This window comes from Chelonia mydas, chromosome 14 (genome assembly GCF_015237465.2).
Source record: "Chelonia mydas isolate rCheMyd1 chromosome 14, rCheMyd1.pri.v2, whole genome shotgun sequence".
NCBI classification, from domain to species: Eukaryota; Metazoa; Chordata; order Testudines; family Cheloniidae; genus Chelonia; species Chelonia mydas.
The window spans coordinates 38,333,475-38,359,118 of record NC_051254.2 but is presented as its reverse complement, the minus strand read 5'-3'; the positions used below and the strand labels follow the sequence as shown (position 1 = coordinate 38,359,118).

Sequence of the window (25,644 nt, the reverse complement as noted above, 5' to 3'; positions counted from 1 at the left end):
CCGGTTTAGCCACTTGAGAAGAAAATGGGTAAATTTCTTCCCCTGATTTTGAGTCTTAAAGGATTCTCTGAGATTTGCATCAACAGGAAGAAAGGAGTAAACAAAGAAACTTACAATTCATCTGTAGTACAGTGTGTAGGTCACTTATGCCACGGAGTTCCCTGACCCCAGGACCCAGCAAAGACTTTTCAAGTATAAAGGATCCGAGTACAAGAAGCGGGGAAAGGGGTTCTGGCCCCATGTCTACTCAGGGCAGCAAGATCCCTTGAAAGACAACAGGAGCATCACTGAGCTGGGGGAGTGGTCCTAGCTGGAAGGCTTTCCAATGAGCTTAGACTGCTGAAAGCTTTTGGGTGAGAGAAATCCTTTTGCTTGTAAGGGTACGTCAACAGTCCAAACTTAAGTTGACCTGTATTAGGTTGACCTATAACCACTCCAATAATGAGTGCAGTAGATGATGTCCACACTATCCTCCTTGGGTCGGTGGGGTGTGTCCTCACCAGGAGCACTTCCACCGACCTAGGAGGGGCAATGTGGGGAGCTGAGAGCCCGCTCTGTCAACTCCAGCAGCAGCTCTCTCCCAGGAACGTGGCTGCCCTACAAGCTCTGTGTGAATTGCTCCCCATCTAGGCCCCATTCCCTGCTGGGCCGCCCCCCTCCACTGCCTCTTCCCCATAAAGAGTGAGGGAGGCCACCTGGAGCTTCTCCCTCCCCCGCCCCTCCCCGCACCATTCCCCTCCCAGTTTGACACCAGACCATAGATAACTACTCTGAGAGCAGTCTTTAGTTGTGCACCCACTTTACAGTAATTTCATCTCGACCAGTGAATTCTTCCCTGCTGGTCAGAACTGAGTCTAACCCACGTGCCCCCTGGTTCCTTCCTCCACCATCGGAAAGCAGAACTTGTCCCTGACTCGTTCCCAGCACAGTGGGTTCTGTTAGGGTGGCCACGTGCCCGGTTTTCAACCATGAAGTCCAGTGGAAAAGAGGACCTGACAGTGTCCGATCACATCTACTGACCGGACAGCCAAAGTCGAGTTCCTGCAGGTGGGGAGGCACTGGGTCATCACTCGCACCAGACCCGACTCAGCCGGGGCTGCCTCCTACCTGCACTGAGCAGCTGCAGCTCCCAGCCCCGGCTCCACAGACAAGCCCTTCCTGACCTAGGCAGGGAAGGGGGAAAGAGAAGTGGAGGGCGGGTAGACCCTTGGAGGAAGAGGTGGAGTCGGAGCAGGGCCTTGGAGGGAAGAGGTGGGGCAAGGGAGGTTGCAGCACTCCTACTTGAGTGTCCATTTTTAAAATATTACCAAATTGGCAACCCGAGTCGCTAGCTGAGAGGTTGAGAAAATTTTTAGCAAACATAGAAATACCCTTTTTCACAGCAGCGGATTTACTAACTGCCAATAAAGAAACTATGATTTTCATGTTTATAGGAGTAAGGGGATTGTTGGCCCCTTACTGAAACTTAATGGGTTGGCCATGAGATAGGCCTTCTCCGAACACCAAAAGAAAGGGGAAGGGCCAATGAGAAATGAAGACCCTGAGACTGACGGGGGCGGGGGGGGGCAATGCTGTAGGTCAGCCTGATTGACAGGGCAGGCAGGCCAATGAGGGAGTCAGCAACTGGGGTCCTCTCCTTCGTGTCAGCTGGAGCTGGCTGGGCTAGAGCAGAGCAGGAGGGGCTAAGGAGAGAGGAGGGCTGGGCTGGGCTGGAGGCAGAGGGAAACTGTAGCAACCTGGAGCGAAGGGGACCCTGGGCAAAGGGCCCAGGGCAAGGAGAGGCCCTCAGCCAAGAGGCCTTGCAGGCCAGACTGGGTGGGGGATCATAACCCTGACAGGAAGCAGCTGACGCTAGGAAGAAGGGTCCTTCTACCTAGAGCCTGAGGCCAACACCAGAGTTAGTGTCCAACCCTGGGCATGCCTGCAGCACAGGCCGGGCCTGGGCAGGAGGCCTGGGACGTGGGAGGGACAGACTGTGAAGTGCCCTGGCATTCCAGAGAGGGTTGTTTGGGGTTCCCCCGCACAGAGCGGGATGTCATGTTTTCCTTTCATCTTGCCCACTTTTCTCTTTATTTTTATATTACTTGCTGTTTAATAAATTGTATTTGTTCTTAACTCTGTGCAATGATGAAGGAAGCATCCAGAGTGGAGAGAACACCCCACAATGGGGACAGCTGTCCTGAGTGATCACAAGATTGGGGGTCGAGCGCCTCAGGAGCCCTGGGCCCAGCCTTGGGGTTACGGGTCCAGAGTGGAAACAGGCGGGGGGGGAAAGGGGTCCTCGAGGTCATGCAGGCCTCTGGGTAAAGGACTCAGATCCTGTTGCGAGCCAGTTCCTCTGGGGCTCCGTAGAAGCCAGAAAAGTTCCCCACGCTAGGAGGAGTGTTCCCCCCTCTTACCTCTGTGCATATTTATTGGTTACTAGTAAAGTTAATTAGGATTGTAGGGGCAAGTGTCAGAGCGGGCACCAGCGAGAGCTGCTGGCCACACTCTGAGGCCACCAAATTTGGTCGTGAGAACCCCTGGGCAAGATGCTCATGATGGTCCCTTGTGACCTTGGAGCCTGTGAGTGTAACACGAGCCGGGCACAGGGATGCTGATCCTTACGTGGGTTGATCGCTAGGACCCAGGAGGGGCTGGGGGGCGGCTGGGGGGAGCGATCGCGGGGCTCAGGCCCGGCCCAGGAAGTGACTCGCAGCCGCTGCGGGGACTCTGGCTCCCAGGCTCCCGGCGAGATCCCCGCGCCCCGGCGGCTGGTGCTGGGAGCCCGGAGCCCGGGCTGCAGCCGGGAGAGGGGAACCTCCAGCCGGGCCCTGCCCGCTGCTCCCCGGGAGCCTCTCCCAGGGCAGAGCCCCCAGCCCGGCCAGGGCCCCTTCCCGGCCCGGCCCCTGCCCCGGGGGGGGGGCCCCGCTCGGAGGGAAGGTAAGAGAGACCCTCCCATCCCCCCCTTGCAGCGGGCCCCCCCCCCGTCACATCTGGGCTGCAGGGGGAGGAGGATAAAGAGGGGCCGGAGGCGGGTGCAGGGGATGCCGGGGGCAGGCTGGGATGGGGGCAGGGGTGCACTGGAGGGAAGATGGGGCAATGGAGGGGGATCGGGGGACTGTGGGGCTGAGGGGAGCGAGGTCGGGAATGGGGGAAGACGTGAGTGGGGGGCACAGCGAGGGAAAGGGGGGAGGTGGGGAGGCGGGCGGAGAGAAGCTCTTCTCAGCTTTGGGAGCGATCAGGGGACTAACCCCTCAGAGTGCAGAAGCTACACGGAAAAAAACCCAACCCCCCCTCAACCCCCCGCCCCACGACACACACACCCGGCTCTGAGTGTGTTATTGTCAGACACCCCTGTGGTGGTGGGGTCTGTGTGCCCTGGGTGTTGGGGGCTGCCCAGGGCCCTGGTCTGATTTCCCTGTAGGGTTCAGATCTCAGCCACACCAGAGTCAGACCGGAGTCACTGCTGGCTCAGGCAGGGGGGTGCGCGGATGGGCCAATGGGATCAGCCTCTTCCTGCCTGTCCCTGGGGGCTGCCGGGGGAGTCCAGGGCAGCTCAATCTTCAGGTGATGCCACCAGAGGGCTCCAGGTATTGCTAAGGGAGAGGGGTTTACACTGCAATGGGTGGAAATCTCCCAAAGTGGCCCTTTTGATTCTTCCCTTCTTTTAGCATTTGGCTCAGAGATGCTGTTACTGGGAGGGTCTGAAGAGTCTGGGGGGAATCGGGGTGTGACAGGACAGAAGCCCCTTCTGTAACCTCCCTCTCGCCCCGACAGGCTGAGGAATCAGGTCCACGTTTCACTAAAGATCAGCCAGTCTTCCAGGGGACAGAGAAGGGAAATGGCTGTGTTGGAACCAGCTCAGGTAGGGGAGTCTCAGGGCGCTGCTGGGCGGGGGAGGGAGGAGTCAGGGTTTGATAAACCTACTGATTTACTAAGTAGGCCCATTGGGGCAGGGAAAGGGGGAGGGGACATTCCCCCAGTTCTCAGGCAGGATATAACCACCTCGGCAGGGCTGAGAACATTTTCCAGGTTCCCAGTGCTGGAGCCTGACCCCACTTGCCCGGGGCTGCTGTGAAATACGAAGGGAAGCTGTCGGGATTCCTGTCCCTGTCCCCGGCTCAGAGCTCTGCTTCCTGTCCCAGTCTGTGGCTGGCAGGCGTGTGGGAAATGAGAAGATCCTGGCGTGCTCCGTGTGCTGGGGCGGACAGGGAGCTCTCACCTTCTCCGCCCCCTGAAGCCTCCTGGCTGCTCTGAGCAGGGTGGGGGTGGGATTCTGCTACTCTGGCCCTCCCACCGCTTCACGTTTTTTTTTCCTTTCCCATGAGTAGTGGGATTGTGGCTGGGGCAGCAGGTGCTGAGTGGGGGACTCTTGGTGTTTCAGATGCCGGTGACCTTCGAGGAGGTGGCTGTTTATTTCACCCAGGAGCAGGGGGCTCTGCTGGACCCCGCTCAGAGAGCCCTCTACAGGGATGTCATGCAGGAGAACTACGAGACGGTGACCTCGCTGGGTAAGGGATTCCCGTCCCATTAGTTATTAGAAGCTGTGGGGTCTGCGTGTGTTAATGTGGTCAGGTTCTTCCCTGGTCAGTTCGAGCAGAGGCGAATGGGTTCCATAATGTACAGCTGCCATGTGAGAAATACATGCATTTCGGTGCCCTCTCCACTGGGACACGGGAGTCAAAACCCAATGGACAAGCTAAACCATCCCCACCCCTCCAGCTTTCAAAGGGGCATAAATCCGCATTGTCTTGTCCGTGTTGTTTCTTGGCTGCACATACAATCCTTGTTCATCTCCCTCCTTGGGAATAGCTCCAGGCATGGGGAGGGCTCTGGGCTGTGCAGGTTTAGAAAGAGGCAGGGGCTTAAGTGCAGACCTGTGTGTGAGTCAGCAAGGCCCCCAGAGCGCACAGATCCTGGGAAGGCCTAGTGAGGGTGTAGTAATAATTCAACTCACCTCCCCAGACAACGTCCTCTGCGCAAGGGGGCTCAGTGACCCTGTTCCCATCCTCTTGGATTCCCCGTTCCTCCAGCAGAGCACAGGGGCAGGTTCCACTCACGGAATGTCCTTTGTGACAAATCCTCCACCAATGCTCCATGCACCCTGATCCGGACTCATTTCACCTTCTGCACAGGATTTCCCGTTCCCAAACCTGAGCTTATCGCCCGGCTGGAACGAGGGGAAGAGCTGTGGGTGTCCGATCTCCAGGATTTGAAGGACAGAAGGCTTGTGAGATGCACCAGCACAGGTGAGGACTGACAGAGAAACCATCTAGGGAATGAAGGAAAAAGTTGAGAATCCCAAAATATGATGTGAGTAACGCCCTCAGTTCTTCTTCATCTCACCGAGAGCAGGGCTATGGTCAGCAGATATTGCTCACGCCATTCCACCCTTCCTGTCTCTCCTTCCTTGTAAGTGTTAGGGTGGGATGTGGAGGCAGAATGCAATTGCTCAGTCTTTGTGTTGGCTTTTCCCTCAGTGCTATTCCTCTTTCTCCCCAGCACAATGACTCCTCTCTGGATTGTGTCTTTCCCAGCAGGTGCTGAGCGAGGGAGTGAGAACAAGGAGGGGAATCATCACGAGGCAGTTCCTGAGGAAGTGGAACCACAGGGGACCTTTTTGGGAAGAGCTGAAGGGAATTTTTCCCATTGCTGGAATCAGGGAGAAGCCTGGGGAAATTGGCACAGGTCAGAGAGGCTTCTGATAAACCAGCCCAGGAAGAAAGTGGATGAATCTATTAATGGTGGGGGAGGAGACGAGAATCCCAGAGAGCAGCAGACAAATCCCAAGGAAGAGACACCCTGGCACTGCCTTGAGTGTGGGAAAGGATTCATTGTGAGATCACAACTTGTTACACATCAGACAGTTCATACGGGAGAGAAACCATTTCAGTGTTTGGACAGTGGGGAAAGCTTCAGTAAGCACACAGATCTTAATAACCATGGGAGAAGGCACACTGTAGACAAGCCCATTCAATGCGTTGAATGCGGGAAATGTTTCAGTTCAAAGTCAGCACTAAATTCACATGAGAAAAGCCACACAGGAGAGAGACCCCACAAGTGCTTGGACTGTGGGAAAAGTTTCACATGGAGGAGGGCGCTTGTTAGACATCAGAAAATCCACACAGGAAAGAGACCCCACAAGTGCTTGGACTGTGGGAAAAGTTTCACATGGAGGTCGGCGCTTGTTAAACATCAGGTAATCCACACAGGAGAGAGACCCCACAAGTGCTTGGACTGTGGGAAAAGTTTCACATGGAGGACGGCGCTTGTTAGACATCAGAAAATCCATACAGGAGAGAGACCCCACAAGTGCTTGGACTGTGGGAAAAGTTTCATATGCAAGGCAGATCTTGCTCATCATCAGGCAATCCACACAGGAGAGAGACCCCACAAGTGCTTGGACTGTGGGAAAAGATTCATACAAAGGTCACGCCTCGTTCTACATCAGGCAATCCACACAGGAGAGAGACCCCACAAATGCTTAGATTGTGGGAAAAGTTTCAAAAGAAAGTCATACCTTGTTCATCATCAGGCAGTCCACACAGGAGAGAGACCCCACAAGTGCTTGGATTGTGGGAAAAGTTTCATAAGAAAGCCAAACCTTATTCAACATCAGGCAATCCACACAGGAGAGAGAGCCCACAAGTGCTTTGACTGTGGGAAAAGTTTCATGCAGAGGTCACACCTTGTTCAACATCAGGCAATCCACAAAGGAGAGAGACCCCACAAGTGCTTGGACTGTGGGAAAAGTTTCAAGCATAGGTCATACCTTGTTAATCATCAGGCAATCCACAAAGGAGAGAGACCCCACAAGTGCTTGGACTGTGGGAAAAGTTTCATGCTGAGGTCACACCTTGTTCATCATCAGGCAATCCACAAAGGAGAGAGACCCCACAAGTGCTTGGATTGTGGGAAAAGTTTCATAAGAAAGTCACACCTTGTTCAACATCAGGCAGTCCACACAGGAGAGAGACCCCACAAGTGCTTGGACTGTGGGAAAAGTTTCACATGGAGACCGGCGCTGGTGAAGCATCAGAGAATCCACACAGGAGAGTGACTCTATAAGTGCTTGGACTGTGGGAAAAGTTTCACATGGAGATCAGATCTCGTTCAACATGGAAGAATCTACACAAGAGAGAGACCCCCACAAGAGCTTAGACTGTGGGAAAAGTTTCAGACACAGATCATACCTCATTAAAAATGGGAGAATCCACACAGGATGGACGTGGTCCACTCCCAATGACTGATGAGGAGGGGTCAATACCAACAAAGGGAAAATTGCTTTTGTAGTGAGCCAGCCACTCCCAGTCCCTATTCAGGCCCAAATTGATGGTGTTAAGTGTGCAAATGAATTGTAGCTCTGGAGTTTCTCTCTGAAGTCAGTTTTTGAAGTTTTTTGGTTGAAGGATGGCTACCTTTAAATCTGTTATTGAATGTCCAAGGAGATTGAAATATTCTGCTACTGGCTTTTGTATGTTACCATTCCTGATGTCATATTTGTGTCCATTTATTCTTTGACATAGAGACTGTCCGGTTTGGCCAATGTACGTGGCAGAGGGGCATTGCTGGCCCATGATGGCTGTTACGAATTACACCTGGTAGGACACGCACACATGTGCTACGAATTACACCTGATAGGACACGCACACAAGTGCTACGAATTACACCTGGTAGGACACGCACACAAGTGCTACGAATTACACCCTGTAGGACACGCACACAAGTGCTACGAATTACACCTTGTAGGACACGCACACAAGTGCTGCGAATTATACCTGATAGGACACGCACAGTTCGAATCTAGGCTGAGGCACAGAAATAAAGTCCACAACTGCAGAGTTCCCAAAAGACACTAAGTTTATTACGCTCGAGCGTGGTGCCCCCCTGCTAGCCAGGAGGGGACCCTGAATACAGATTATACAAAGGTTATATACTTTTTAGCAAAGCATGTTGCCCTCGTGCATCGGAAACCTTAGCCAATAAACAAACCCTTGTCTTATCTACCACCTATCCCTGCTTGGTGCATTCCTCGTGCTATACCAGTATGTTAATTACACAGCATGGTCCTAAAGCCATGCATCAGTAACTTTTATTATCAGGATGGGAGGCCTCACATCAAGGCCAAGAGACAGGGAGTTAGAGACTGACAAAAACCAGATACTGCAAATCAAGGCAGGCTGGAGACAAGGAGGAGGATTTTCACACGGATTCGGTATCTAAGGATTACTCCTCCTGGTGTATGATGTGCTGGCATTTAGACAATGGTGGGCCCCAAACCAAAATGGAGTCACATGTGCTAACTTTTCCTTAACATGGCATACATCACATTGGTAGATGTGCACGTGAATGTGCCCCTGATGGCGTGGCTGATATGGTTAGGTCCTATGATGGTGTCGCTAGAGTAGATATGGGGATAGATTTGGCAATGGGATTTGTTGCAGGGATTGGTTCCTGGGGTAGTGTTTCTGTGGTGTGGTGCTGGTGAGTATTTGCTTCAGATTGGGAGCTGTCTTTAAGCGAGGACTGTCCTGCCTCCCATGGTCTGTGAGAACGAGGAATTGTTTTCCAGGATAGGTTGTAGATCGTTGATGATGTGCTGGAGAGGTTTTAGCTGGGGACTGTACATGATGGCCAGTGGTGTTCTGTTATTTCCCTTGTTGGGCCTGTCCTGTAGAAGGTGACTTCTGGGTCTCCATCTTGCTTTGTCAGTCTGTTTCCTCACTTCCCCAGGTGAATACTGTAGTTTTAAGAATGCTTGATAAAGATCTTGTAGATGTTTGTCTCTGCCTGAGGGATTGGAGCAAATGCGCTTGTATCTTGGGGCATGGCTGTAGACAATGGATCGTCTGATGTGTCCCGGATGGAAGCTGGAGGCATGTAGGTAAGTATAGAGGTCAGTAGGTTTCCAGTATAGGGTGGTATTTATGTGACCATCACGAATTTGTACTATAGTGTCCAGGATCTCTTGTGTGGACTGGTGCAGGCTGAGGTCGATGCTGGGGGGGAAATTGTTGAAATCCTGGCAGAATTCTTCAAGGGCCTCCTTCCCATGGGTCCATATGATGAAGATGTCATCAATGTAGCGCAAATAGAGGAGGGGGCGCTAGGGGACGAGAGCTGAGGAAGCGTTGTTCTAAGTCAGCCATAAAGATGTTGGCATGCTGTGGGGCCATGCGGGTACCCATAGCAGTCCTGCTGACTTGAAAGTATAAATTGTCCCCAGATCTGAAATGGTTGTGGGTGAGGACAAAGTCAGAAAGCTCAGCCATCAGGTGTGCCGTGGCCTCATCAGGGATAATGTTCCTGACAGCTTGTAGCCCATCATTGTGTGGAATATTGGTGTAAGATCACCAATAGGTTGTTGTTGTCTCAGGAAGTCGGTGGTGTCTCGAAGATAGCTGGGAGTGCTGTTAGCATAGGGTCTGAGGAGAGAGTCCACATCGCCAGATAATCCTGCTGTAAGAATGCCGATGCCTGAGATGATGGGGCATCCAGGATTTCCAGGTTTATGGATCTTGGGTAGCAGATAGAATACCCCTGGTCGGGACTCTAGGGGCTTGTCTGTGTAGATTTGTTCCCGTGCTGTAGCAGGGAGTTTCTTGAGCAGCGTAGTTTCTTTTGGTACTCCTCAGTGGGATCGGAGGACAGTGGCCTGTAGAATGTGGTGTTGGAAGGTTTCCTGGCAGCCTCCTGTTCATAATCCAACCTGTTCATGATGACTACAGCACCTCCTTTGTCAGCCCCTTTGATTAGAATGTCAGGGGTGTTCCTGAGGCCGTGGATGGCGTTGTGTTCTGTATGGCTGAGGTTATGGGGTGTGCGGACAATTTCTCAGGCCTAAACTTGATCTATAGAGAGGAAAGCTTATTATATGGAAATGCTGTAATGCAAGAAACCTACAGGCCTGTGTCCTGTATGACTTAGGCCAGCATAGTAAAGTGCAGTAGGCCTGTGTCTGTTGACACAGATAATCAGTTAAGCCACTTTGGGTATGTGGGAAGGGGCTGGAAGGGGGGCTGAGGGGGCCCAAGCAGTGTCCGAAAGATCCCCAACTGTATGTTATTGCACCAGCCAGCTCTGTAAAAACCCCCAGCTGCAATATTGTGCTTGGTAACTGCAGATTTCGTTCACGCTGATAAACAACTTTGCTGTACTAATATGGAGTTGTTTTCCTATATTCCTTATAAGGCATTATTAATGAGGCTTGAGTGTTTTTGTTGTTTATTGATTTTATGTACGATATGGGGAGTGGGTTAATTTTTTATGTTTTTGTTTTTAAAGACTGTTGGTGTGCCAATTGTAATACCAGTTTTTTTAATTGAAGGATTTGGCCAATGAAATTCTTTTTTGTTTTACTTAAGCAAATGTATTAGACTTTAGTATATTATATTTTTTTGATATTAAACACTTTGTACTTTAAGTTGAATAAAACAAACATTTGCCTTTTGATTTAACTTTTTTATTTGATTTTGAAGTAGACTGTTTTATGAAAATATTACACATAACGATTTTGGCCCAGCCAACGAGAGGAGGGCTTGCAGAGAGAGCCAATGGAAAGAAGACTTGATGGAGCAGCCAATAAGGGCCAGTGAGAGCCATATAAAAAGGACTGTTCAGGAGAGCAGGGAGCAGTCTCTTTCTCCAGCCTGAGGGAAAAGGACTAGCTGTCTATAAAGGGAAGTGTGAGGGGAAGAGCAGTGCGGGGTGGGGTCAGGAGAGCAAGTGGAGCTCCAGCCTGACTGCCCGCCAGACTGAAGCCCCGATAGGGGGCAGGGAAGGTGCTGGGGCTATGGGGAAGTGGCCCAGGGATAAAGAGGTAAGCACCAGAACTTGGAGGAGAGGCAGTAAGTGCTGGTCCTAGAGGGTCCTGGGGGTGGAGCCCAGAAAAGCAAGTGGGTCTGTCCCACTTGCTGCAAAAGAGTGGCCCATCCAAGAACTGCAGTTTGCCCCTGAGGGAAGGGCTACACTAGGGGCTGCAGTCTGTCACCACAGCAAGAAGCTGGGAGCAAGGACAAAGGTTATGTCCCCTGTATGACGTCATCTGATTAAAATATGAACATATAGATCATTTTTGCAACCACTGTTCTATGTTTGCAACAAACCTGTGCAAAAGTGGTCTCGTGAGGTGCCTAGGGAAACGATATCAATACCTGGGTATGATTATGCTATTGGTATGCATGTGTTATTTTTGTATTTGAAATTATGAGTATTGGCTACATGTATTTCTATGAGTTTAATTCTGAATAGCACCAGTGAAGCAGTTGGCCAGCATATTGTGAAGGGACTATTCAAATTGAGTGGCCCATCAAGAAGTACATGGCTGACAATGGGCCTTTGGAGACCCCAATCCACATCTGATGAGCCTTAGAATCATAGAATCCCAGGGTTGGAAGGGACCTCAGGAGGTCATCTAGTCCAACCCCCTGCTCAAAGTAGAACCAATCCACAATTTTTGCCCCAGATCCCAAATGGCCCCTCAAGGATTGAACTCACAACCCTGGGTTTAGCAGGCCAATGCACAAACCACTGAGCTGTCCCTTCCCAGCCTTCCTGGGAACATTTAAACTCGCCTGTGGGCAATGGCTTCTACCTGTAAAGAACTGAGTCATGCATGGATGGGTGATTTGCCCATGTGGTGGCTCATGTGACTGGACACCATCTTGTTACTGTTCTTTTCCACAGTAAGAACAATGGGATTCCCTCCACATGGCAAAAGAAGATACAAAAGGCCCTGGAAACATCTCCATCTTGCCTCTTTCCTCCTCCAGCTTCTCTGCTGCTCAAACCTCTGGACTATGCACTTATCCCAAGGGGAGTGTTCCAACCAGGGAACAGAGGTCCTTCTAATGATTAGGAAGTAACCAGAAACTTGACTTAAGCCAGCAGTTTATTCCATCACTGCTATAAGCCTGAATCAAGAGTTTTGTGATTATTGTATGTATTTGAGTCCTTGGACCAATTTTAACTCTTACCTTTCTTTTTATTAATAAACCTTTAAATTTTAGATACTAAAGGATTAGCAACCGCATGATTTCTGAGTAAGATCTGATTTGTCTATTGACCTGGGTGTGTAGCTGATCCTTTGGGATCAGGAGAACCTTTAATTGGGGACACTTGTTTTAATAACCACTCATCCCCCTGCCCCAGGAAGCAGTGTCCCCCCACACACACATGCACCTGGGCTGTAGGGGGAGGAGGATAAAGAGGTGCGGGGGGAGCGGAGTGGGGGCAGGAGGCGGGTGCTGGGGATGCAGGGGACAGGCTGGGATGGGGGCTTGGGTGCATTGAAGGGAAGATAGGGGCATCCAGGGGATTGTGAGGCTGAGGGGAGCGAGGCTGGAATGGGGGAAGATGTGAGTGGGTGGCACTGCGAGGGAAAGGGGGGATGTGGGGAGGCAGGAGAAGGGAGTTGCCAAGGCAGCTTCTCCACCCCATCGGACACAAGGCTGGGGAGGAACGGAGAGAAACTCTTTTCCTCCTGGAACTGGTCAAACCACATTTGGGAGTGATCGGGGGACTAACCCCACAGGGTGCAGAGGCTAAGAGGCAAAAACCCAACCTATCCCCCCTCCCGCCCACACACACACACACAGCTCTCAGTGTGTTATTGTCAGACACACCCATGCTGGTGAGGTCTGTGTCTGATAAATTGTGGAGTCTGCCCACGGCCCTGGTCTGATTTCCCTGCAGGACTCGGATCTCAGCCACACCAGAGTCAGATCGGAGTCACTGCTGGCTCTGGCAGGGGGGAACACCGATGGGCCAATGGGATCAGCCTCTGCCTGCCTGTCCCTGGGGGATGCTGGGGGAGTCCAGGGCAGCTCATTCTCACGTGATGCCACCAGAGGGCTCCTGCTGCTGCTAAGGGAAAAGGGTTTACACTGCAGTGGGGGGCAATCCCCACAAATGGCCCCTTTGGTTCTTCTCTTTTTCTAGCATTTGGCTCTGAGTTCCTGTTACTGGGAGGGTCTAAAGAGCCTGGAGGGAATCTGGGGGTGACATGGACTGAAGCCCCTTCTGTAACCTCGCCCATCGCCCCTGTCGCCCCGACAGGCTGAGGAATCATGTCCATGTTTCGCTCCAGATCATCCTGCCTTCCAGGAGACAGGGAAGGGAAGTGGCTGTAATGGAGCCAGCTCAGGTAGGGGATTTTCAGGGAGCTGCTGGGCGGGGGGAGGGAGAGGCAGGGAGGAGACAGGGTGTGAGAAACCTGCTGAATTTCTGAGTAGGCCCATTGGTGGCAGGGGAGGGGAGAGGGGACATTCCCCCATTTCTCAAACAGGATATAACCCCCCTCGGCAGGGCTGGGAACATTTTCAAGACTCCCAGTGCTGGAGCCTGACCTTACTGGCCAGAGGCTGCTGTGAAATACGAAGGGAAGCTGTCGGGATTCCTGTCCCCGGCTCAGAGCTCTGCTTCCTGTACCAGTCTGTGGCTGGCAGGCGTGTGGGAAATGAGAAGACCCTGCTCTGCTCCCTGTGCTGGGGCGGACAGAGAGCTCTCACCTTCTCCACCCCCTAAAGCCTCCTGGCTGCTCTGAGCAGGGTGAGGGTGGGATTCTGCTACTCTGGCCCTCTCACAGCTTCACAGTTTTTTTCCTTTCCCATGAGTAGTGGGATTGTATCTGGGGCAGCAAGTGCTGAGTGAGGGACTCTTGGCGTTTCAGATGCCGGTGACCTTCGAGGAGGTGGCTATTTATTTCACCCAGGGGCAGGGGGCTCTGCTGGACCCCGCATAGAGAGCCCTTTACAGGAACGTCATGCAGGAGAACTACGAGACGGTGACCTCGCTGGGTAAGGGATTCCTGTCCCCTCAGTTATTAGAAGCCGTGGGACCTGCGTATCTGAATGTGGTCAGGTTCTTTCCAGGTCAGTTAGATCAGAGCCAAATGGGTTCCATAATGCACAGCTGCCATGTGAGAAATACTTGCATCTCCTTGCCCTCTCCAGTGAGACAAGGGTGTCAAAACCCAATGGACAAGCTAAACCATCCCCACCACTCCAGCTTTCAAGGGGCATAAATCCAGCATTGTCCTGTCTTGTTTCTTCGCTGCACATACAATCCCTGTTCACTTCCCTCCTTGGGAATAGCTCCAGGCATGGGGAGGGCTCTGGGCTCTGCAGGTTTAGAAAGAGACAGGGGCTTAAGTGTAGACCTGTGTGTGAGTCAGCAAGGCCCCCAGAGCGCACAGATCCTGGGATCACCTAGTGAGGGTGTAATAATAATTCAACTCACCTCCCCAAACAACTTCATCTGTGGAACGGGGCTCAGTGATAATTTCCCAATCCTCTTGGATTCCATGTTCCTCCAGCAGAGCACAGGGACAGGCTCCACTTACAGAATGTCCTTAATGACAAATACTCCACCAATGCTCCATGCACCCTGATCTGGTCTGATTTCGCCTTCTGCACAGGATTTCCCATTCCCAAACCTGAGCTGATCGCCCAGCTGGAATGAGGGGAAGAGCCGTGGGTGCCCGATCTCCAGGCCTGCGAGGAAGGAAGGCTTCTGAGATGCACCCACACAGGTGAGGACTGACACAGAAACCATGTGGAGAAATAAGAAAAAAGTTGAGAATCCCAAAATGAGGTGTGAGTAATGCCCCCAGTTCTTTCTCATCTCAGCCTGGACAGGGCTGTAGTCAGCAGTTATCGCTCACGGCATTCCACCCAGCCTCTTAGCTGCAGGAGTTTGCTTCCCAGCTTTCCTTCCTTGTCAGTGTTAGGGTGGGATGTGGAAGCAGAATCCAATTGCTCAGTCTTTGTGTTAGGTTTTCCCTCGGTGCTATTCCTGTTTCTCCCCAGCACAATGACTCCTGTCTGAATTGTGTCTCTCCCAGCAGGTGCTGAGTGGGGAAGTGAGAACAAGGATGGGAATCATCATCAGGAAGTTCCTGGAGAAGTGCAACCACAGAGGACCTTTTTGGGAGGAGCTGAAGGGAATTTTTCCCATTCCTGGGGGCAGGGAGAAGCCTGGGGAAATTGGCACAGGTCAGAGAGGCTTCTGGGAAACCACCCCAGGAACAAAGTGGATGAATCTACTAATGGTGGGGGAGGAGCCAAAGATCCCAGAGCGCAGCAGACAAATCCCAAGGAAGAGATACCCTGGCACTGTCTGCAGTGTGGGAAAGGATTCATTGTGAGATCACAGCTTGTGACACATCGGACAATCCATACTGGAGAGACACCTCTTCAATGCTTGGACCATGGCAAAAGCTTCAATAAGCTCTCAGATCTTAATAACCATGGGAGAAACCACTATGGAGAGAAACCCTCTCAATGCCTCAAATGCGGGAAATGTTTCATTTGCAAGTCACAACTAATTAGACATCAGTTAAGCCACAGAGGAGAAAGACCCCATAAGTCAGGGGTCTCAAACACGCGGAGTTATTTTCTATGGCCCGCCAGCTCCCCGTGGCCCCCCCCCCCCCCGCCTATCTGCCCTGCCCCCGCACCGCTCCAGGAAGTTGCCGGGACATGGGGGAGGGAGAGCACAGGGGTCCAGTTACCTCCCCCGAAGCTCCCATTGGCTGTGGTTAGTGTTTTGTCTGGACCTGTGTGTTTTCATTGAAGTGTTTGGGGGATTTGAGTTGAGAGAACAAGACTGTGGCCTAATCCGACCCCTTTGTGGGGGGGATGATCCACTAATTATTGAGTTTGTCCAGCAAAGTGAACAGACTGAGCAGTCCAAGATGCAGATTCCCGGGGTGCAAGGCTGGGAGTAGAAAAGTGGCTGATGTTGCTGAGTCATTTAGTAACTTCATGAGTGTCTGGCTAGTCACACTCAGTACAGTGCAGCCAGGAGTGAGTTTGGATGCTAGTGGGTGTGTGTGAGCAGAGCGCAGAGGGGTTTGTTGTTCACGCAGGGAAGCAGCAGGGTGGATTTGATTTCATTAGGGTGTTCTACATAAAAGTGCATTCTTGTTGGTTGTAATAACCTTAATACATATTCTTCACAACTCAGAGATAAATGTAGGTTTCATTTTTAGAAGGTACACACGATACATTTTTAAACAGTGATTTATTTTGAAAACTTTTCAGATGAGTTTTACAGTTACATCAGACAATGAATGTTTGGTTATTTCATTTCATTTATTTTCATTTGGTTATATCATTGTTTGGTTATTTCATTCGTGTCATGCTGTATTAGGAGGAGAACATCACCAGACAGACATTTAAATTGTTTTATTTAAATAAATAAAAAAACAACGTTAAGTATTCTGGATTTTTTTCTTTAACAGCAAAGATATAATATTTTAACAGAAAAGCATATGTCCATCACATCTCACATTTATCTCCAGACATCTTCTCCTTGTCCAGATCTATTCCGCCTCCAACAGTCTTCTATTCATTCAACTTTCTGAAACTTTGCACTTTTGGAGAGAGGTAAGGGATTGACTCTGTGTACACAAATTTGCAGAGGGACAATAGAGGTGAGGTCTGTTATTTCTCACCTCTCTATATTAATTTATTTTAAAACATTTTTGCTGTTAACAAGCATGTTACCTCTGGAAACACAAAGCCACAGTCTGAAAACTGGAAAACTAAGCATCTCTGACGGGATCTTCGAGACTAAGCACTGGGTAGATGGATAGATTAGCCTAAATAATCTATACAGAAGCCTGTGGAACCCCATAAAATTGGGTCCCTAATCCATCAACTATTGGAACTCATGTACAAAACTTTTCTTAAACATTACATGAATATATTGTCTCATACTATAGAATTAGAATTTATAATCCCTATTCCCTGATGAGATACATTATAGCTCAAAGATATCTTAATTAAAACTATCTTTAGATAAGTGTTTTCCTCAAAAAGCATTTTATCAAAAAAATCCAATTTAAATTAAAAAAACTGATATATATTTTTTTAAATAATTGATTTTTATTCACCCTGGGAAGCAGTATGAAAGATGCCCTGGGATGGAGAATTAAGCAGTTCAACAATCCAGATTGTACCCTGGGGTATACCTCACACCCCCTGACTTCTGGGACCCAGCATGGCACCATTGAGCTTTCATCACCCTGATCTTGAAAGACAAGCTAAGCAGGGCAAACCAGAGAAGGGGAGCCAGCCGACATCCTCAACTCCACCGACTTTGATTTTGGCTAAATCCTGAACTTCCCCAGGCATGTGAAACATGAGGTTCTGCTGCCAGCCTTCCCCACGTGCGTCTGTTTCCTTCCCAATGGTCAGGGGTGAAAGTAACTTAAAGGATTTAGGGGTATGCCAGAGCCCTGAGCAGGGAGCGGGGCCTCAACCGGAATTGGCGGAGTCTTTAAATCCCTGGGCCCTTTAAATTGAGATTTAAAGGGCCCAGGACTCCGGCTGCTGCGGTAGCAGGGACTGGGAGCCCCAGGCTCTTTAAATCATGGCAGGAGCAGTAGCTGCAGCAGTGGCCTGGAGCCCTGGGGCTCCGGCATCGATGTAAAGGGCCCAGGGCTCCGCTGCAGTAGCGGTGGCCAGAGCCCCTGACCCTTTAAATCAATGCCCGAGCCCCACTGCCAGAGCCCTGGATTTCGGGCAGTGATTTAAAGGGCCCAGAGCTCCAGCCACTGCCAGGAGCCTCAAGCCCTTTAAACCGCTGGCCCAGGGAAGCTGCCCCGTGCCGGTGTGGTTGGCGGTGTACCAGCTCTTGCCAGTATGTCAGACCAGCCCGGCTTATTTTCACCTCTGCCAGTGGGCTAAACTATTATGCCATCCCCAACTTCTGCTCTCTCTCCTTTTGCCTTCTCTCTCTCTCCCCTACAAATCTGGCCCAGTCAGCTCAGACAACCAGATGTTTTTCACCAGTGCCAGTAGCCTGTGACCAGAGGGGCAGGTTAGAGCAAGGCCTTAGCCAGCCCAGTGCAGAGGGAAGTTTGCCACAGACGGGCTGATCAGGTTTTAGCCTACAGGGAGGCTGCAAGCAAGGCTGAACGCTGACAGGAGAAGTTTCTACAGAGGACTGGGAGAATCATAGAATCATAGAATATCAGGGTTGGAAGGGACCCCAGAAGGTCATCTAGTCCAACCCCCTGCTCAAAGCAGGACCAAGTCCCAGTTAAATCATCCCAGCCAGGGCTTTGTCAAGCCTGACCTTAAAAACCTGTAAGGAAGGAGATTCTACCACCTCCCTAGGTAACGCATTCCAGTGTTTCACCACCCTCTTAGTGAAAAAGTTTTTCCTAATATCCAATCTAAACCTCCCCCATTGCAACTTGAGACCATTACTCCTCGTTCTGTCATCTGCTACCATTGAGAACAGTCTAGAGCCATCCTCTTTGGAACCCCCTTTCAGGTAGTTGAAAGCAGCTATCAAATCCCCCCTCATTCTTCTCTTCTGCAGACTAAACAATCCCAGCTCCCTCAGCCTCTCCTCATAAGTCATGTGCTCTAGACCCCTAATCATTTTTGTTGCCCTTCGCTGGACTCTTTCCAATTTATCCACATCCTTCTTGTAGTGTGGGGCCCAAAACTGGACACAGTACTCCAGATGAGGCCTCACCAGTGTCGAATAGAGGGGAACGATCACGTCCCTCGATCTGCTCGCTATGCCCCTAGTTATACATCCCAAAATGCCATTGGCCTTCTTGGCAACAAGGCTACACTGTTGACTCATATCCAGCTTCTCGTCCACTGTCACCCCTAGGTCCTTTTCCGCAGAACTGCTGCCTAGCCATTCGGTCCCTAGTCTGTAGCGGTGCATTGGGTTCTTCCGTCCTAAGTGCAGGACCCTGCACTTATCCTTATTGAACCTCATCAGATTTCTTTTGGCCCAATCCTCCAATTTGTCTAGGTCCTTCTGTATCCTATCCCTCCCCTCCAGCGTATCTACCACTCCTCCCAGTTTAGTATCATCCGCAAATTTGCTCAGAGTGCAATCCACACCATCCTCCAGATCATTTATGAAGATATTGAACAAAACCGGCCCCAGGACCGACCCCTGGGGCACTCCACTTGACACCGGCTGCCAACTAGACATGGAGCCATTGATCACTACCCGTTGAGCCCGACAATCTAGCCAGCTTTCTACCCACCTTATAGTGCATTCATCCAGCCCATACTTCCTTAACTTGCTGACAAGAATGCTGTGGGAGACCGTGTCAAAAGCTTTGCTAAAGTCAAGAAACAATACATCCACTGCTTTCCCTTCATCCACAGAACCAGTAATCTCATCATAAAAGGCGATTAGATTAGTCAGGCATGACCTTCCCTTGGTGAATCCATGCTGACTGTTCCTGATCACTTTCCTCTCCTCTAAGTGCTTCAGGATTGATTCTTTGAGGACCTGCTCCATGATTTTTCCAGGGACTGAGGTGAGGCTGACTGGCCTGTAGTTCCCAGGATCCTCCTTCTTCCCTTTTTTAAAGATTGGCACTACATTAGCCTTTTTCCAGTCATCCGGGACTTCCCCCGTTCGCCACGAGTTTTCAAAGATAATGGCCAAGGGCTCTGCAATCACAGCCGCCAATTCCTTCAGCACTCTCGGATGCAATTCGTCCGGCCCCATGGACTTGTGCACGTCCAGCTTTTCTAAATAGTCCCTAACCACCTCTATCTCTACAGAGGGCTGGCCATCTCTTCCCCATTTTGTGATGCCCAGCGCAGCAGTCTGGGAGCTGACCTTGTTAGTGAAAACAGAGGCAAAAAAAGCATTGAGTACATTAGCTTTTTCCACATCCTCTGTCACTAGGTTGCCTCCCTCATTCAGTAAGGGGCCCACACTTTCCTTGGCTTTCTTCTTGTTGCCAACATACCTGAAGAAACCCTTCTTGTTACTCTTGACATCTCTTGCTAGCTGCAGCTCCAGGTGCGATTTGGCCCTCCTGATATCTTTCCTACATGCCCGAGTAACATTTTTATACTCTTCCCTGGTCATACGTCCAACCTTCCACTTCTTGTAAGCTTCTTTTTTATGTTTAAGATCCGCTAGGATTTCACCATTAAGCCAAGCTGGTCGCCTGCCATATTTACTATTCTTTCGACTCATCGGGATGGTTTGTCCCTGTAACCTCAACAGGGATTCCTTGAAATACAGCCAGCTCTCCTGGACTCCTTTCCCCTTCATGTTAGTCCCCCAGGGGATCCTGGCCATCTGTTCCCTGAGGGAGTCGAAGTCTGCTTTCCTGAAGTCCAGGGTCCGTATCCTGCTGCTTACCTTCCTTCCCTGCGTCAGGATCCTGAACTCAACCAACTCATGGTCACTGCCTCCCAGATTCCCATCCACTTTTGCTTCCCCCACTAATTCTACCTGGTTTGTGAGCAGCAGGTCAAGAAAAGCGCCCCCCCTAGTTGGCTCCCCTAGCACTTGCACCAGGAAATTGTCCCCTACGCTTTCCAAAAACTTCCTGGAAGCTGCAGGAGCCCGGGGAGGTGGGTCCCCAGGGGGCAGGGTCTGGGGCAGGGGGCTGGAGCGCCTGTGGGTTGATCGCTAGGACCCAGGAGCGGCTGGGGGGCGGCTCGGCGGGAGCGATCGCGGGGCTCAGGCCCGGCCCAGGAAGTGACTCGCAGCCGCTGCGGGGACTCCGGCTCCCAGGCTCCCGGCGAGATCCCCGAGCCCCGGCGGCTGGTGCTGGGAGCCCGGAGCCCGGGCTGCAGCCGGGAGAGGGGAACCTCCAGCCGGGCCCTGCCCGCTGCTCCCCGGGAGCCTCTCCCAGGGCAGAGCCCCCAGCCCGGCCAGGGCCCCTTCCCGGCCCGGCCCCTGCCCCTGCCCCGGGGGGCCCCGCTCGGAGGGAAGGTAAGAGAGACCCGCCCCCCCCCCGTCACCCCCGGGCTGCAGGGGGCGGGTTTGGCCCCGGGCTGCTCCCCGCGGAGCTGGCTGCGATTCCCTGCCCCGGGCCCGGGAAAGCTGCCGCCAGCCCCCGGTGTGTGCGGGGCGGGGGGAGCCAGCCCGGCTCACGTTGGGGGTTGGGACAGCGACATCTAGGGGGGTTGAGGGGGAAGAACCGGGGCACAGGCCCCGCCAGGCAGGCTGGAGGGGGAAACCCAGGAATAATGAGGGGCAGAGGGGATAAAAGTTCCCCCAGATGGGCTGAGCCAGCTGCAGTGGTTGCAAAAATGGGGGGGGGGGGCGGGGGGGCCACTGGGGCTTTTCCTCCACCCTTTCCTAGGATTTTAGCACCCATTTCCCAGGGCCGTGTCCTTAAAGGCCTTGTACATCGTGGTGCCTGGACAGGGCCGCTCTCCCCCTGCATAAGATGTTACTGAGGTGCTAGAGGGGACTTGATCCAGTGAAATATTTACAGACACCCCCACACAGATCTCACTGTCACACCTGCTTTGAGTGTTTAAAAGAATCCCAGTCTCAGTTCCTGTGTCTGCGTAAAGCTGCCCAGCGCTTCATCCGTGTGTCCTAGCCCCTGTCCCTGTTCCCCTGAGTTGGACTCCCCTTGGAATCCAGTCTGGGCAGTTTCACTCCTTCACATTAGTTCCTTCTGAAAATATTCTTTTTATTACTCTGAGCGCTTCATCCTAAACTTCATTAGCATTGTGCGGAGGGACATCATTCTGCCATGGTATTCCTATTTTAATGGCATATAATCATGGGAAATATTAATAGTTGTTCTCACATCTCACCGTGATACTGTAACAGTTCCTGTTTCTATTGCAATGTTCGCAAAAAGAAAAGGAGGACTTGTGGCACCTTAGAGACTAACAAATTTATTTGAGCATAAGCTTTCGCTGACTAATTTCATGGGCTGGTCTGAAAACTCTTTCACTTTCCTTTGCTTTAGCCAATTGTTACTTTTTCTCTCTATCCAGCACCCTAGTTCCCAAATATTCACTAACGGCCAGAAGTTTCAAGGTTCAAGGCTCCTAGATACTTTGTAATATTCCACTAGTGGCCGAAATCCTTTCAAAAATCTGTCCCTAAGGGCCTTAGAGTGTCTCGTGTACAGGGCTTCTCAAAAGGAACTTTCTGTGTTTTTTTTTTTTTTTTACTAAGCATAGATATGCAACCCCAAGATAGATTGACAACCCCAAGAATTCAAACCCTGTGAGTTATGAACCCAACAGTCTAGAACTGAAAGAAAGAAAGAAAGAAAGAAAGAAAGAAAGAAAGAAAGAAAGAAAGAAAGAAAGAAAGAGGCTTTTCTTTTATTACCTTTCTGTGTTTGAGCCTTTGGGGTGTACTAGCTACATAGGTTTACTGCTTCCAAAGGGTCCATACATCTAGAATGGTTGTCCAACCCTGTAACATTCAGTGCCATTTTACACTTCTGGGAACATGTGATTCCCCTCCCCCACTTGCAATTGAAAATTGATTTTAAAACCTTATTTCTGTAAGTAACCCTCCATCCTGCACACTCTGAAGTGCCCACTTTACTTTCCTGAGTTCATTTATTGCGTGCATTGATGTGGATTTTTCAACCACATTGTTTATACTTCTAATGGCCTACGTTTTACCATTTTTGTTATGATCCATTTCAGGGATGTTCTTCGTTTTGACACATGTACTGATTTGTACGGCCAAAGTTGAAGAATTTTTAAAATGAATTATTCTATGTGTCCTTTGCATTGGTCAGGCCGGGGGACACAGTGTGCTGACCTGACCCTTTCCTTTATGTTTTCGCAGAGGGCTAGCTAATGCAGGGTAGGTACCCCATGTGAATAACACCCATTTTCTTCTAGACACAGACTATGCAGCTGACTCTGATGTTAAATGACCCGTTATTGTTCATGGGCTGAAAACTCTGATGCTGATTGTGTGTCTCCTGCTCCTGTGCCAGGTGCTGCATCTGAATGTCTGCGTCCATTTGTGGGGGTGTCATGGAAAACAAATTAAATCTTTTAAAACTAAAAGAATTAGCAGAGTCTCCCCCAGCCCCTTTCACCAATTTCTCTTATTTCCTTCCCTTTACTTCTTCAGGGCTTGTCTGCATGGTCTGATATTAAAGGTGTGAAGTTAATGCATGTGAATCCCAGGACTTTAAACCCCTATGTGGACGCTCTCATTCAGAAGTCAGGTGGCCTTAATTTTGACTTTGGCAGTCAGGACAGCCACAGACCAGTGCAGGAGACCTTCCCTCCCAACACTATAAATGATGAGGTCTTTGATCACTTCTTGAATATTTTTAAGTACTCTATAGTCCAGGTGTAACCCACATGCAATTTTGCAAGTCCAAAGAGACGCAGTGGGGCGCTCATCTCATCTTCCCTGAATGTTCCCTTGTGTAGAAACGCCATTAGGATATTTCCCAAGTATCAGCTTTGGTCTGACAGAATTTCAGTACATGGGTTGAGGTGGAAATGTAAGGTGATCTCGCTCCTCTTCTCTCTCCTGCAAAGGACAGGACACCCTTCATGAGCAGGAGGGCGAAGGCCGGATAGTGTCACGGTAGGTCCTGCTGTGCGCACAGAGGGTGTTGGCCTGGCTGCTCGGTGATCCCCTTTGTAAGGAACACAGACCAAATGGCGGCACTCTTGTCCCATGGGAGTGAACTATAAAGACTCCTTTGGTCTCTTGCCCTGGTGAGAGTGTGCCCTGAGGGAGACACACTGCACCAGAGTCCTGCCTGGCTTCATTCAGAGCCGTTATAGAGCATGGAGACTGTGACTGTCCTAAATACCTATCTCCCCTCCAAGCTCTGATTGCCTCAGCTCTCAGGTGAGTAAAGAGGGAGCGGCCGTGCCAGGTGCCATGTCCCCAATGAAAACATCCGATGCAGCTTTGGAAACAAATACAGAGCATGTCTGGTAACTGCCCCTCCCTACTTCTGGATGATTTGGAGCAAGATCAGCCTTACGCTCTGCACCTGTGGTGAGACAAGACATGACAATTTGTAAAGTGAGCTTAATATATTTTTGTGACACCTGCCAGACTGTGCCTCACACCTTTGTGAGCATCACACTCACAGACACAGATATGACCATCCTCACAGGGACGGCCCATCCATATAGGCGAAATAGGTGGTCGCCTAGGGTGCCAAGTTAAATGGGGCACCAAATTCGAGGAAAAAAATAAAATTAAAAAAACATATGAAACCCCCCCCAAAAAGATGGAAAAAAATACAAATAAAATAATGAAGATGTCATTAGTTCAATTCCCGTTCGTGTACGGAGGGAATATGAATTATAATTCATTTCTCTAAATTTTTGAGAATTTATTAATATGTCAAATATTTTATTTACTGCAAAAATAAAGAATATTTTAGTCAATTTTTTTTCCAGTTTGCGATATAGGGTCAGGATGACCCACTCCGCAATTTTGATAAGCAATAACTCAGCCACAATGAAACCCTTCCGCCAGCCGCAAGAGCTGCAATGCTAGTGACACCTAACTGGAATATACATGAAGGTCGCATAGCCGGAAATTCATGTAGAGCGGAGTTATCGCGAGTTGCTACATGTCAAACGGTCATTTTAACACGTTGCAGGTAGATGGCTAAGAATTGAGCAAATACTGTGGAAATTTGTGTTTCTTGGTGCCAAAGAATAAAGAATAACGTCTTTCAGCATTATAAATCCAAAATGTGAGTATCTTTAAGCGTTGTTAAACGTTAGCGTTATTCTTGGGCTATATAATTATGAACTTTTCTTTGTTATAACTGGTTCACATGTAATAAGGTCTACAAAAGAAAAGTAACAGCGGTAATGCTTAATAGACTACGAAAGTGATGACATCACCCTCCAGGCGGGTAACCGTGAGGAAGGGGATTACTTTCCAAACAATCAGTGTCGGGTTATAACGTCGAAAAAGGTCATTTTGTTTCCATGTAAACGCTGTAACTAGCTGTTTTAATAGGTGAGTGAGTGTATGTTACTAATCATTGAACCTTTAAGCAGTGAAAAGACGCGTTGGGATGGCTGCAATGTGGTTTAAATCGCCAACCATGTGGTGGATGTGTCAGCCATCCTTAACGCTATCATGCTTGCAGTGGGGAGCACAGTACATAACAATATTCAAATGCCCCATGGCAGAAAGAGGAAAAAGAAAACCCTCAGGAGTTGAGTATTGGAAACGAAAGGCTGAGAAGGAAAAGGACCAAGCGAAATAGCAGGGATCCTTCCAGAAATATCTTCTCTTTAATCCAAATAAAGATGGAAGCAGTTTACAGCATTCAGCTGAAGGTCTTTTACTTGGAGAGGAGGTTAGTTCACATCCGCATGAAAGCAGTTTGGAACATCAAGATGAAGGTATATTACTTCGAGATGAGGGTAGCTCACAGCATCAGACTGATACAGAAGTGGAGAAAATTTATTCACCTTCAGAGAGACATGTAGAAATTGAAGTAAATGAAGTAGAAGAAAGAAAGGATGAAGAAGTTACAAACAAGTTACAATTTGGGGAGCCAGTTTCATTGCCCACATGTGATGACAGGGTGCGGCAAATTCTCGTGGAACATGGACCCGAACAAGTTCATGAATTTCCCTTCCCTAAGGATGGAAATAAAAAAAAATTCTCTGCTCAGCATTACAAGAGGAAACTCATTCACGGGGAAGAAATTCATCGAAACTGGTTACAATATTTAGTGTCGAAGGACTCTGTGTTTTGCTGCAAGTTGTTTAGAAATCAAGCAATTGGTACACCACTTACTGAAAATGGTTCGAAGGACTGGGAAAACATATCTTCAATTCTCTCTTCACATGAAAGAAGTACAGAACATTTGGAATGTTTTCAAAATTGGAAAGAACTTGAATTACGATTGAAAAAAGGAAAAACTATCGATGAAGA

At 50.0% G+C, this 25,644-nt stretch overlaps 3 protein-coding genes across 17 annotated transcripts in view; 2 read left to right on the top strand and 1 right to left on the bottom strand.

Moving 5' to 3' along the window:
• LOC114022341 (zinc finger protein OZF) overlaps window positions 1-25,644 on the bottom strand; it is a 793,526-nt gene that overhangs the window by 657,796 nt on the left and 110,086 nt on the right. The gene's annotated exons all lie outside the window — the stretch shown is intronic.
• The window catches only part of LOC114022652 (zinc finger protein 501-like), a 29,423-nt gene continuing 6,669 nt past the window's right edge, over window positions 2,891-25,644 (top strand). Inside the window, exons 1-5 of one of the 9 annotated variants that reach the window (XM_043528132.1) lie at window positions 2,891-2,922; window positions 3,760-3,847; window positions 4,367-4,493; window positions 5,118-5,231; window positions 5,520-12,016. In XM_043528132.1, the coding sequence (XP_043384067.1) occupies window positions 3,824-3,847; window positions 4,367-4,493; window positions 5,118-5,231; window positions 5,520-7,042 (1,788 nt within the window). In that variant the 5' untranslated portion in view covers window positions 2,891-2,922; window positions 3,760-3,823 and the 3' untranslated portion in view covers window positions 7,043-12,016. Of the gene's footprint in view, window positions 2,923-3,282; window positions 3,848-4,366; window positions 4,494-5,117; window positions 5,232-5,519; window positions 12,017-12,949; window positions 13,127-13,489; window positions 13,779-25,644 lie in introns of those variants that run through there. The other 8 variants (XR_006285706.1, XM_043528133.1, XM_043528137.1 and 5 more) reach the window with 8 other exon arrangements.
• The window catches only part of LOC102938599 (zinc finger protein 34-like), a 96,044-nt gene continuing 90,720 nt past the window's right edge, over window positions 20,321-25,644 (top strand). The window contains exon 1 of one of the 2 annotated variants that reach the window (XM_043528225.1): window positions 20,321-20,342. The gene's annotated coding sequence lies outside the window, so the exon portion shown is untranslated. Of the gene's footprint in view, window positions 20,343-22,037; window positions 24,443-25,644 lie in introns of those variants that run through there. The other variant, XM_027819018.3, reaches the window with a different exon arrangement.